The following is a 13,278-nucleotide window of genomic DNA, read 5'->3' as shown; positions in this document are numbered from 1 at the left end:
GGGAGGCTAAGGAAGAAGTATTTAGAGTTTAAGGCCAGGCTAGGCTAGGCTATATAACAGAGGGTCAATCTCACCCTCTTTCCCTAAAAAGATAAAAAGTTTAACTCAAGGTTCAGCATTCAGCAATTTAATTACTGAACTAGTCCCGGTAAACTGCAAGAACAATGATACTGATAATCTCTGAGATCTGGAGGGGGAGGAGGGCTGTAAGGTCCTTGGACTTGAACTAAGGCCCTGGGAACTGTCCCTAAGCTGCTTTTGCTCAATCAAGGCTAGTGCTCTACCACCTGAGTCAGAGCTCCACTCCCAGCTATTTTAGTAGTCTATTGGAAATAAGAGTCACAGACTTTCTGCCCTGGTTAGCTTCAAAGCACAGATCTCAGATCTCAGCCTTCTGAGTGGCTGGGATTATAGGTGAGCCACTGGTGCCCAGCTCTAAAACTGTGACTTTAAAGTAAAATTTAAAATCGATGTACCATGACCAATCAGAATTAATAATATATATTATGCAGCTTAAATCAGACTGCTTTATAAAATTACTTGATCATATTTTTAGAATTTCCAGGCTAAGCTTAATGTACATAGAAAGGAACATATTAATTTTTGGGAAGGTGCCTCAATAACTACACACAAATGAAATACATGCAATTTGAAAGCAAAGAGATAAAAGTTATTATCTCAGGTACAGCTGAGATCTAGTAAGATCTAAACTATACTTAAAATGTGTTCTCACAAAAAAAAAGTGACCTTTTTTCTCTAACACTTTAATAATCCCAGAAGAAATACAAATGGACAAAGGAATTTGGTGCCTTTGGGACATTTTTGTATAGGTTCATACACATACCTAAGACATCTCTGGTGAACTAGTGGGGACAGGGAGATGTGGCTGTGTGCTTATTACGTGTCTTATGTAATTTGTTATTCACTTTATCTCTTACCTTCTGTTAAGTGGGAACAATGTCACTTATCTCTAAGAAATGTTAGAGAAGAAAAGAAAAAATATTGAGGGATGTTATTTAGCAGAGGACAGAAAGAAGGTAAGAGAGGACTTATGACAGAAGCTGTGAATTGATATAGTCAGTATTAAATCAAATCAGTCCCATTCCTTTCAAATTCCTCCTGCACTTGTGTATTGGTAATAAAATTAAATGGTCCACTAATATTCATGCAGGTGGTGATCTGAATAGAGGTGTCATTAACAACAGGTATAAGGATTACAATCAGCAGAAATAAGCTGTGGTTTATTCTTCTATGGGTCAGAAGAGAACTAAGTCAACTTAACGATGCTTAGTTACTGAAAAATCTCAAGATCACAATACCCAAGATTACTGGGCACTGGTGGCTTATGCGGGTAATCTTACCTTCTCACTAAGCTAAGGTCTGAGGATCACAGTTCAAAGTCAGCCCAGGTAGATAAATATGAGACCTTATCTCTAATTAACCAGCAAAAAGCCAGTAGTGGATCTGCATCTCAAGTGTCAGCTTTCAGAATCATGAAAATACATGGAATCTGAATCCCAAAGGTTGGGTTCACGGACCTCACGCGACCCCAATCTGTAACTTAGACTGCCTCAGCTTGGATGGAAGGATTTTTTTTTAACTTAACACCAGCAAAAATTAGTCACACCGGAAAATTCATTTTAAGATATAATGCCAAGCTGGGTGCCAGTGGCTTATGTTTGTAATCCAAGCTTGGGGGGGGGGGGGGGGACAAAGGTAGGAGGGGAGGTGGCTAAAAAGTGGAGGATGGAAGTTCAAGGCCAGGAAAGACCCTTCCCAACTCATGGCTAAGCAAGCTACATCTATCATCTCAAGCTACATGGGAAGCTGAGACCAGGAGAATCACTATGTCACAGGACAGCCATGGTAGAAAATGGATGCAATTCCATCTCCATAGAAGGGGAGCAGGGATGTACTTGTGATCCCAGGGATAATAGGTAGATCATGGCTCAGCTATACAGCCAGATGGGATGTGAGCTCCTATCCTAAAAATAACCTGTGAAAAACAGAGAGGGAGGTGTCACTCAGCAGTACTGCGCCACTCTAGTAAGCACCAGGCTCCCACCTTACCCCCCCCCAAAGATACAATGCCAGCCCACACTCTGAATCTATTAATACTGTCTTTGCCAAACTTCCTCAAAAATTAATTTGTCTTACTACAGGAAATAGAAATTTATGCCTCGTTAGTCAAGAGTTGCAGTTAGAAAGTACTTACTTAATAAACCTTTTAGGTAACTAACCACTTACATAATTTTAAGGTTCCAATCACCTTAAATATAACAAGGATTATTGCATATACATATACAACACATGAAACTTCATGAAAGTAGAAAGCATACTGATATGTAAAACAAGACTATTTCTTTTAAAATTAAGTAATAAAATTTAATTTGTAAGTTTTATCTGTGCAAAAATAAAGGTATCAATGTTAGGTAAAGTAATTCTGGAACATTGAGTATCTCTTGTCCAAAATGCTTAGGATCAGAGTATTCCTGGTTTTAGAATTTTCTTGAATATTTGCATAGACTTATCTTAAAGTTTTAGATTTGCAGGTATTACGGATTTAGGCTCTTCAGATACTCAACTTGATGACTTACTGGAAGTTGTGGGCAAACTAAAATTAGTGATCCTCAATTCCTACCTAATTAAAAGGCTCTATTTCATTGAGTAGGGTATGCCCTCACATTTAATTTTGATATATGTGTATCTGCTAAGCCAGACTTCCTAAGAAAACAATAAAGAATGTGTGAAGCTAACCAAGATCCAAAAGTGTTTCAGCAGAGGACATAGTCAGACCAACAAAACCTAGGACTTCTACTCTAAATGCTACTGTTTTGGGTTTAGCTTTTTGCTTTTTTTTTTTTTTTTAAACTGAAAAGATTTTTTCAGGCAGCCATCAAGACTGCCAGCAAAAAGATCTGTTTGGGGCTGGGAAGGTGGCTCAGTGGTAAAGTGCTTGCCTTGCATGCATGAAGCCCTGGGTTCGGGTCCTCAGCACCACATAAGCAGAAAAGGCAGAAGTAGTGCTGTGGCTCAAGTGGTAGAGCACTAGTCTTGAGCTGAGGAGCTGAGGGACAGCACTCAGGCCGAGTTCAGGCCCATCACAAATAAACAAACAAACAAACAAATAAATCTGTTTGCCAGGCTCATACTTGTAATCTTAGCTACTCAGGAGGCTGATCTGAGGAGTGAGGTTTGAAGCCTGCCTGGGCAGGAAAGTCCATGATACTCTGATCTCCAAATAACTACCAAAAAAATTTGAGAAATGGAGCTGTTGCTCAAATGGCACAGTGCTAGCCTTGAGCTGCTCAGGGATAACACCCAGGCCCTGAGTTCAAATCCCCAGATTAACACTCAATGAGTGAATGATTGTTGTTTTAACATGTCTAGGACACTTTGGTGCAACACTGGTCCTTGGACAGAAACAATTCTTACAGCATACAATTAAAGAAACATTTGGCTTTTAATATAAAGCAAATATGAAGTTATTTACCATGGAAGGAGAAAATTTCATTTATTTATATATCTTTATGTCTGCTTCTCCCCAGTTAGCAATATACTCAAAGCAAACTTCTACAGAGGAATGTAGACAATTATCTGAAGCCTGCTACATTGACTCACTATATTACTTAAAACTATGCTCTGTTTTTTGTTTTGTTTTGTTTTGTTTTGTGGGGGGGGGGGGGGCGATGCCAGCCTGGCAACTGTCCTTGAGCTACACTTGCAGATTTTTTGACAGTTAATAGGAGATGAGAGTTTCATGAGCTGTCCTGCCTGGGCTGGCTTTGAATTGTGATCCTCAGATCTCAGCCTCCCAAGTAGCTAGGGATTACAGACACAAACCACCTGCACCTGGCTTTCAAACTATTCTTAACACCTAAAGAACTGAGAATTGAAAGAGATGGCAGACATCTATGTCAAAGGCATATGTAGAAGAAAGCTGCTCTAAGATGAAACCTAAGAACCAGTTTATTTCGGAAAGAAGGAAGACATCTATAAAGGTAAACTAGAATAAAGACAACACAGTATAAACTTCCATCAATGGGAATTGTGCATTATTCTACAGATTTAGACGAAAATGCTTTCATCTTCTTTGGGTCAACAGCTTCAACTTTTTGAATAAAAAAGTAGGCAGGTGAGAAAGATAGCTACTGACCTAGTAAGAACCATGTTCTCTCCACATTATAATGCAGCAAACAACTTCCCACTTTCCTAAAGTCATGAGATGATGACGACTTATTGGGTATAGTAGTAAATATCGATAATCTCAGCTATTCAGGAAACTGAGGCAGGAGGATCTTGAGTAAAGGCCAGTCTGGGCAACACAGGACATCGTTCTTACTTAAAATAACAATAATGACTGCATTCTGTTTTTCTGGGCAACTTTCCTTGCCCACAATTCTGTTATAATAGTACTGGAATAATACGATTTAGGTAGTTTCCATTCATTAGTATGTTAGAAGTAGGCAAGGAACAAAAGAACTAAGAGTCCAAGAGCAAGGAGATTTTTTTTTCTTTATAATTTTTAACATACAATTCATTCTTAATTATGGTTGTCTTAACCTAACTGACTCGCTGCTTTTTCACCCAAGGAATTAAAGTGGCTAAAAGAATTTAACTTGTTTTCTGTATCACTAAAGTTTTTGTTTTTTCACCAGAATATGGCTGCCTTCAGTAAGACATTTACAGCATCCTGAGGGGTGATATAATGGTGGTAGCTGTTGGCTATTTTTGGAAACAGGATCTTGCTTTGAAGCTAAAGCTTGGCTCAAACTCATGGTCCTCCTTGCCTCAGCTTCTGGGATGCTGGGATTACAAGCATGCACCACGAAAAGGCTTCACCTTATTTCTTTTCCATTAAAAACAAATTTTAAAAGACTCTGAGACTCTTCTTTTGGGAACCGTTGGGGGCAAGATCCTAGCAAATGAATTTCAGAAACCTAGTGTGATAGATCCACACTTTAACAGAAAACTGTACTAGCAACAAAATTTCACAAGCTCATCCATATAACAAGCCTATTGAGATGGACTATAGAGGGAATTGAGGTCAATGGGGCAGTGGCATTGCTCCATCTACAAAAGGACAGATTCATCTCTCTTCTCCCTTCCTGAGCAGGATCACACAGGAACATGGTGGTACAAGTGCTAGTGAAAACTCATTCTTCAGGATGTGAGCAAAATCTCACAGGCAACTTTGGCTTGAAGACTTCTACTTAGCCAGTGAATTACACTGAGCCAGTCTCCTTCCCTTCTTCCTTCACAAATGTCAGACCTGTCTCTACTGTCCCTTGGAGTATTCTTGCTGACATCTCTCCCCGGCATTTCTGTCAATTAAACTTGCTCCTTAGGATAACTTTTAGAACTCAAAACTATATTGCATTGTTTCCACAGAACTTTTACACAGTGCTTAATGTCTTCTAGTCCTCCCTCAAGTACCACATTCAAACACAAAAATTTTACCTCTTAAGGTAATGACTTCTTAAGACTTTCCCAGTAAATGAAAACCTCAGAAAATCTTGTTTTATAGACACAGTATATTTCTGGCTCAGGTCAGAAACAAAACTAAGGAAAATGCCAAAGGTATGGGGCTGGGGGTGGGAAATAGGTATATACAGTCAGATCATGTATTAAAGGCATTAATATTAGTAGGCTTGAAAGCATGGCATTGACTCATGCTAGAAACATCTTTAGCATTTTTACAACACTAACCTGGAGTTGTTCATTCATAAGCAAAGTCTGTGAAGTGATAGCACTATCCAATCAGGAGATAGTGAAATCAAGCAAAAACAAACCAAAGTAAAAATCCTATTCCAGTGTACAAGTGACCTTTTGTATTCACAAGAAAGATTCCAACAAGAGCTAGTGTGAGACTCAAAATTCAGTTCTTAAGGGTGCCAGTAGGAGCTAGCGTGAAAATGCCCTATTATTTCAGTGCTATAGACCCTCCAATCCATTATTAGCTGTTACTTTTAGTTAAGTAGGTTGAAATGCTGAGGTAAAACCAGGAACCATGTTAGAACCCACTCACATTCCATTATTTATCTGAAATCACCTCTGTTCCACTCTTAGCACTTGGGTCATGTGTATCAAATGACAATACCAACTTGCCTTTTTCTTCTAATAGGCCATCCAAAGATCAATGCAGCATTATTTTTTTCAATCAACATAATGACAAAACATTGCTATAAAATAGGACAGAGAAGGAAACATCTTAGTTTCCCTGAAATTCTCAAAGGAAAATAAGAGGGCAAAATGCTTTCTTTTGGAATCCCCACCCTTTTATTCTTGCTTTATGTTAAGCACTTAATGACAAAGAAGCTAAGCCCACTTAGTTTAACAACACATCTAAAAGCAAATCACAGTCATACTTTGATCTTAACAAAGCAATTGAGTAGCTTTCCAAACTACCAGCAACGGCACTACCTTATATAGGCTGGCATTAAATCAGTACTTCATAAATCAATCATGCTTGCTTCTGCCCATTTAGATAATCACTCTGAGAATCAGCAGTACAACACTGACTCTCACACGCATTAAAAATCATCACTCTGCTAGCCCAACTCACTGTTCAGATGGTTCTTCTTGAATGCAGCCTTTATTACAACCTCACTGCTGCTTCTACACAGAAGGAACACAAAACGTTTTAAAGTCAGTAGTTCTTCTTTCTTGCATTATTGTAACTGGGGGGATTTGGAGGGGGGTCTTTCAAGACCCCAATACTGTTACAAAGCACAGTGCTTTTTAACAGTAAAGCTTCTGGAAAACCCAAACAAAAGACACGTCACCCAGTGACGTCAGCCTATATACAGTTCTGTGTGGTCGCAGCACATAAGCAAATCCATTCTTGTGCCGTTTCTCGGAAAAGCTTTTCAGTAAATGCACTCATGCTGCTCCAGGAGCTCTTCTCTGCAACAAGCAGCCCATCTGCCATCAACAAGTTAAGACCAAAAGAACTAACGGCTACAGAACAGAAAGACTGACGCTTTGATGACCAGCAGCAATCAAGGAGAAAAAAAATTAATAACTTGCATTCAGAACTGTTTTTGGGAATCTGAACATCATGGAAAATGAAACCAATGCTTGCTAGAGGAATATCCTAAGGAAAAAAAACAACTCACCCTGGTGGATTCAATTTTAATAGGAAAGCCTGGAACACAGAAAACAGGAAACTGGTCAAAGGCTCCTGTATGTTAGAGCCTTTTACAGACTCACTGCGTTGAGTCTAATAACCTCGACTGAATGCAGCCTCCAATGTGCACAGAAGAATGGGTAAGTCGATGAATTTATGTTTTTTACAGTCAACAAGGACTCACACTTTTAAAATAAGCCACTGATCACATTTTATGAGAAATCATTGTCAGTCTGGATTTTGAGGGTTAGGCAAAGGCATATATCGTTGATGATAGAAATGTTTTAGCTTCTCAAAAGGTTTAAGTTGTGCTCCTGTCATACTAACAAGGTTAATTTTTCTGCAGCAAATGAAAGTAAGTTTTATGCAGTGAAATCTTTCATCATAATGTTCTGTTGTTATTGTTGTTGTTTTTAACAGCCTATATGTTCTGCTGAAACATATCCTATCTTCTTGTTTTCCTTAAATCATATTCTGCAGGCTTACATTTCAAGTGGCCATTAGGGGCCCCTATGCTGGCAGCAATATATGCAATGAGTATGATTTTTAAAATGCTGCCTGCCCTGGGTATGGCATGTCCACCCAAATGCCGCTGTGAGAAGCTGCTATTCTACTGCGACTCTCAGGGCTTCCACTCAGTGCCAAACGCCACAGACAAGGGCTCTCTGGGCCTGTCCCTGAGGCACAATCATATCACAGAGCTTGAAAGAGATCAATTTGCCAGCTTCAGTCAACTTACCTGGCTTCACTTAGATCACAATCAAATTTCAACAGTAAAAGAAGATGCTTTCCAAGGACTATATAAACTTAAGGAATTGATCTTAAGTTCCAACAAAATATTTTACTTGCCAAACACAACTTTTACCCAACTAATTAACCTGCAAAATTTGGACCTGTCTTTTAATCAGCTGTCATCTCTGCATCCAGAGCTCTTCTATGGCCTTCGGAAGCTGCAGACCTTGCATTTACGTTCCAACTCCCTGCGGACTATCCCAGTACGTCTGTTCTGGGACTGTCGTAGTCTGGAGTTTCTGGATTTGAGCACAAATCGTTTGCGAAGTTTGGCTCGAAATGGATTTGCAGGATTAATCAAACTGAAAGAGCTTCACCTAGAGCACAACCAGCTGACAAAGATTAATTTTGCTCATTTCCTCCGGCTAAGCAGTCTGCACACGCTCTTCTTACAATGGAACAAAATTAGCAACTTGACATGTGGGATGGAGTGGACCTGGAGCACTTTAGAAAAGCTAGATCTGTCTGGAAATGAAATCAAAGCCATCGACTTGACAGTATTTGAAACGATGCCTAATCTTAAAATACTCCTCATGGATAACAACAAGTTAAACAGTCTTGATTCCAAGATCTTAAGCTCCCTAAGATCCCTCACAACTGTGGGCCTCTCAGGCAACCTATGGGAATGCAGCCCCCGAATATGTGCTCTGGCCTCCTGGTTAGGCAGTTTCCAAGGTCGGTGGGAGCATTCCATCCTATGCCACAGCCCTGACCACACCCAAGGAGAGGATATTCTAGATGCAGTCCATGGATTTCAGCTCTGCTGGAATTTATCAACCACTGTTACTGCCATGGCTACAACTTACAGAGATCCAACCACTGAATATACAAAAAGAATAAGCTCATCAAGTTACCATGTGGGAGACAAAGAAATCCCAACTACTGCAGGCATAGCAGTTACTACAGAGGAACACTTTCCTGAACCAGACAATGCCATCTTTACTCAGAGAGTAATTACAGGAACAATGGCTTTATTGTTTTCTTTCTTTTTTATTATTTTTATAGTGTTTATCTCCAGGAAGTGCTGCCCTCCCACTTTAAGAAGAATTAGACAGTGCTCAATGATTCAGAACCACAGGCAGCTCCGATCCCAAACACGACTCCATATGTCAAACATGTCAGACCAAGGACCGTATAATGAGTATGAACCCACCCATGAAGGACCCTTCATCATCATTAATGGTTATGGACAGTGCAAGTGTCAGCAGCTGCCATACAAAGAATGTGAAGTATAATATCTACTCGTCATCAAAAATCACATCAGATAAGTAACCTATTTTACATAGTAGGGGATAAATACATTATCTAATTTTTACCATTGGTGACATTAAGCCAAACCAAGTGGAGACTTAGTTTTTCAAGTGTTAAAGTATTTTTAATTTTTTTAATGAAACCATATTTTAAGTGTTAAATGAAGTAATGCTCACATTAATTTGCATTCTTGTTGGAAAGTCTAAAATGCTTCAAAATAAGACATTTCATGTATGTAATTATATATTATTGTGTGCAAACATTTATACTAAGGTCTCCATATGCTATGTTTTTCTACTGAAAACAGTTTGGGGAGAAGCTATTGAACAAAAACAGATATGGATCAATACCTGTTTGATCATTGCTCTACACCCAATATATCAACTGGCTTTCTGCTTAAAAAGAGTCAGCAAAGTTCTCTTGTATGATAATTTGGTTATTTACTATTACATATCTATAATCTGCCAGCGTGAGAAGTAGATGTACATGTATGCTAAAGGCTGATAAATATTAAACACTCTCTTCTTCCAGAGATTTACCACCACCCCCACACACACACCCTGGGCTAGAAGATATCAAGGTCCACATCACAAAATCAAAATTCTTTATGTAACTCTAATAATCTGAAATAATTCTTTAACATATTTAAACAGTAAGTGAATCCAACTGATTGTAAAAAGGCCTCATTACAATGAAATCAATACTGAATAATTACAAAGACTGATCATATATCTTTAGTCTGACTTGTAATAGACATGTTGATTTTTGTGGCATTTTGACTATTTTTAAATGTATTAAATTGCCATTTTACTGATTAACTTACTAAGTCCTTTATTTACATTTGTAAAGGGTTAGAAATTATTTGAGAAAAGATAAACTGAGGCAATTAAACAATCCTAACATGTTCAATCAAGTTTAGGAAATACCCCTCTAAAAGTTATCTATCATCTCCCACTCCTGTCATGTTTAAATAAGCCTTGACAAAGAGTTTTAAGCTTCTATCTTTAAATCTTTAAACCTCAAAGAGACAAATTAAAAATAATTGGGTAGCAAAAGTCATGACACCGATTATTATAAAGGATCCATAAAAAATTACTTTATAAAACTGATTTTTCCCTTTCAATAAAAATACGCATTCAGATTGTGTGATTCCTTTTGAGGCAGGACCAACATATCACTGAGGTGACTCTTATGGTGCAACACTTGACGTGCTTATACTGCCACACAGCAGTAACTGGCAGGCAGCACAGAGGTGAAGGGATGAAGAGCAAAGAATGATTTGGAAACCTGATTCTCAGGTTAGCTGAACTTTCTGGGCAACTAAATTATATATAATCTACACCAAACAAGCAAGGTCCAGGGATCTGCACTGGAAACCAACCAGAGAGAGCCTTTCCAGAATAGATATAAATATTGCATAATAATACAATGATGCCACATTTTTCATGCAAGAAAGAACCATGAGTGTTCAATTTCTTCAATAATGATTTCCATCGAGAAACTATGACATATTTGGGATTTAGACACACAATTCTTACATATTTTCCCCCATAAAAGAAGATTCTACATATGTGGTACAACTATGATGGTAGAGCATTATTTGATTTTAGAAGACTAGGCATTTTTACAACTGTCACTTACTGTATGTGAAAAAAGGCATAAATCCTTAGAGGAAATCACTACCATAAAAAAGAGAGACATCTTTCCTTAACATGTCCCTTAATATTATATCCTTTATTTGGGGTGTATTTTCTTTCTAGAAAAATGAAAACATGTTATCACTCTAGTTTAACCAGTAAGACTTAATTGTAGTTTTTCTCCTTTAATACCAAAAAGGGTAACTACACCTCTCTCTCTCCCTCCCTCCCTCTCAATATATATATATATATATATATGATATATATATCATATATACACACACACATATATATGTATGTATATATATATATATATCACTTTCTAAAGACAAGATCACAAATTATGGTTAAAAATGCTCTCTACAGGTTTAAGGGAGAGTAATTAGTTTGGCAAATCCTCAGCCTTGTTCAGTTGATCTTGAGTGGTGAGCATTTCATCTCTTATTAAAACAGATTTGGGGCTTGCCTAGACAGAAACAGATGCTAATTTTCAAGCATAAAGCATAGTGCACTACTTTCCCACAATGGGGCTAGAATCGGAAGCTCCCATAATGAGAGGCCCTCAGTGAGCAGAAATTTACCAACCCATCTTTTAGGTTGACCACTGCCATTTGTCAGGTGATAGATAGCTTGTCACCTGAGGATACAGCTCTGAGGATACAGGATTCCATCAACCTGAAAGATAGGAGTACTCTGCATAACTCTGCCCAAAATTAATTCAACTGTGAATATGAGGATAAGAAATATTCTCTTCCTTCTATGATGGGAATCTCTATATTAATCCTAAAGGAGACAAACTGGCAAACTCCTTATGTATGTGGAAAGCATGGTGTTTAGTAATTCAGAGGAAGAGCATTGCCAAGGCCACCAAGGAATACTTTTCTCACATAGAGTATATGTGTGTATATGTATATACATATATATACATATATATACATATATATTCCGTGTTTTTGGTAATGTTTGCTGAGAAAAATGACAATATGAACTAGTAATTTTTCCTTTCATCCTCCGCACAAATTTCCTTTTAATTGCCTTCAGAAAGCAGGTTATATTTCATAGTTGTCTATTTGTGACTCGGTATCAACACATGGTTGAAAATGAGACTTAAATACCTGTGCTGCCTTTACCAACTGGCCAGGGTAGAAGCTCACCACAGCAACACTGCAGATTCTAGTCACAATGTCAGGCTTTTGAGTTTTTTTTGGTGGGGTTATTCTCTTTGTCACTCTCCTCCTCATCTCCCACACCCATTTTCAAAATTAGAAGAAAATAACTATTAAGAACCAGGAAAATAATCTCTCTGGAAAAAGGAAAGCAAAAGATGACTATGATACCATATCTATGTACGAAGCAAGAATGATTTTACAATTGTTTCTACTCATATCTATAGCTTGCCAGGAAATACAAAAGACAGTGGGAGTTAGTAAATTTGCAAATCCACACCCAACTGAGAATGTTCAGTGCCAGCATCAAAAAGCAAGTACATTAATTTTTAAGCCAAAACTACATACTAACAAATGTAATTTCTGATGTGTCTGTTAATTCCTGTACCAACTGAATGAATGGAACTGAATGGACTTCGCAACTCGACTTAATAACTACTAAAATCCAACTGCTTATTCTAATTGCTAGTTACCAAAAAGTAGACTCCATCTTCCTAATAAAAATGAACCCTGTTACAGCATTAGATCTGAGTCCTAATTTTCATACTTCCCACACAGAGCTGGGAAGGGAGGGGAAGTATATAAAATCTTCCTACCTCTCTGGTATCAACATCAATTTTTAACAGCTAAATTACATGACAGTTTTCCTAATACAACAGAAAGTCCCCAAAGTGTGTTTGGGGACACACTTCTCATATCTTATTGGTTAAAGTGAGACAGAAAAGAAGAAGACAAAGAAAAAAAGGCAATTAGGTCATTTATAGAAATTTAAATATTTCTCTGTCTAACCAGGGGCAAATGATAGCTATTTGAATATGGCCAAAAACAAACAGAAAATCAGTTTAAGCCTTTGTTCTACTATGGCAAACATTTGGAAACTTCTGCAGCCTTTTAACTAACCTTTTCTTGAATTAAAAAAAAAATAGTCTGATATATGGAATGTTTGGTGAATCTATCAACACTGAGACTGGAAACTCAAAGTACAGTCCAAACATATTGTATCCAGTCACCCTTAAGAGCCATTTTCTGTGGGGTGGGAGGTGGGGTGGGGTGGGAAGGAAATACTACTATATAGGGTGTCTTGGGAGGGGGGAGGGTAATAAAGTACAGTGTACAAGAAAGTTTGTTATTAAAATTGTGTATACTGTAAAAAGTGGATGTCTCTCTTCTTTCAGAACTTCCCTGATAACTTGTCAATGTGAACATGTGAAACTTGAAAAGCCATTTATGATAGATAAGAAATCTTAAATAAAAAGTTGTTTTGTACCATGTCCCTTCTACAATGCCAAATATGTAAGCTGTA

General features: G+C 37.9%; 2 protein-coding genes across 2 annotated transcripts in view; one reads left to right on the top strand and one right to left on the bottom strand.

Moving 5' to 3' along the window:
- Positions 1 to 13,278, bottom strand: part of Ctnna1 (catenin alpha 1) — a 150,004-nt gene that overhangs the window by 42,061 nt on the left and 94,665 nt on the right. The gene's annotated exons all lie outside the window — the stretch shown is intronic.
- On the top strand, positions 6,609 to 12,994 carry Lrrtm2 (leucine rich repeat transmembrane neuronal 2). The gene is made up of 2 exons (XM_070036106.1): positions 6,609 to 7,269; positions 7,610 to 12,994. The coding sequence occupies exons 1-2, from the start codon at positions 7,266 to 7,268 to the stop codon at positions 9,154 to 9,156; spliced, it is 1,551 nt and encodes a 516-aa protein (XP_069892207.1). The 5' UTR covers positions 6,609 to 7,265; the 3' UTR covers positions 9,157 to 12,994.

This window comes from Dipodomys merriami, unplaced genomic scaffold, assembly GCF_024711535.1.
Source record: "Dipodomys merriami isolate MVZ:Mamm:240054 unplaced genomic scaffold, mDipMer1.0.p SCAF_27, whole genome shotgun sequence".
NCBI lineage: Eukaryota > Metazoa > Chordata > Mammalia > Rodentia > Heteromyidae > Dipodomys > Dipodomys merriami.
The sequence above is the reverse complement of the archived record's forward strand: the minus strand, read 5'-3'. Positions and strand labels throughout refer to the sequence as shown.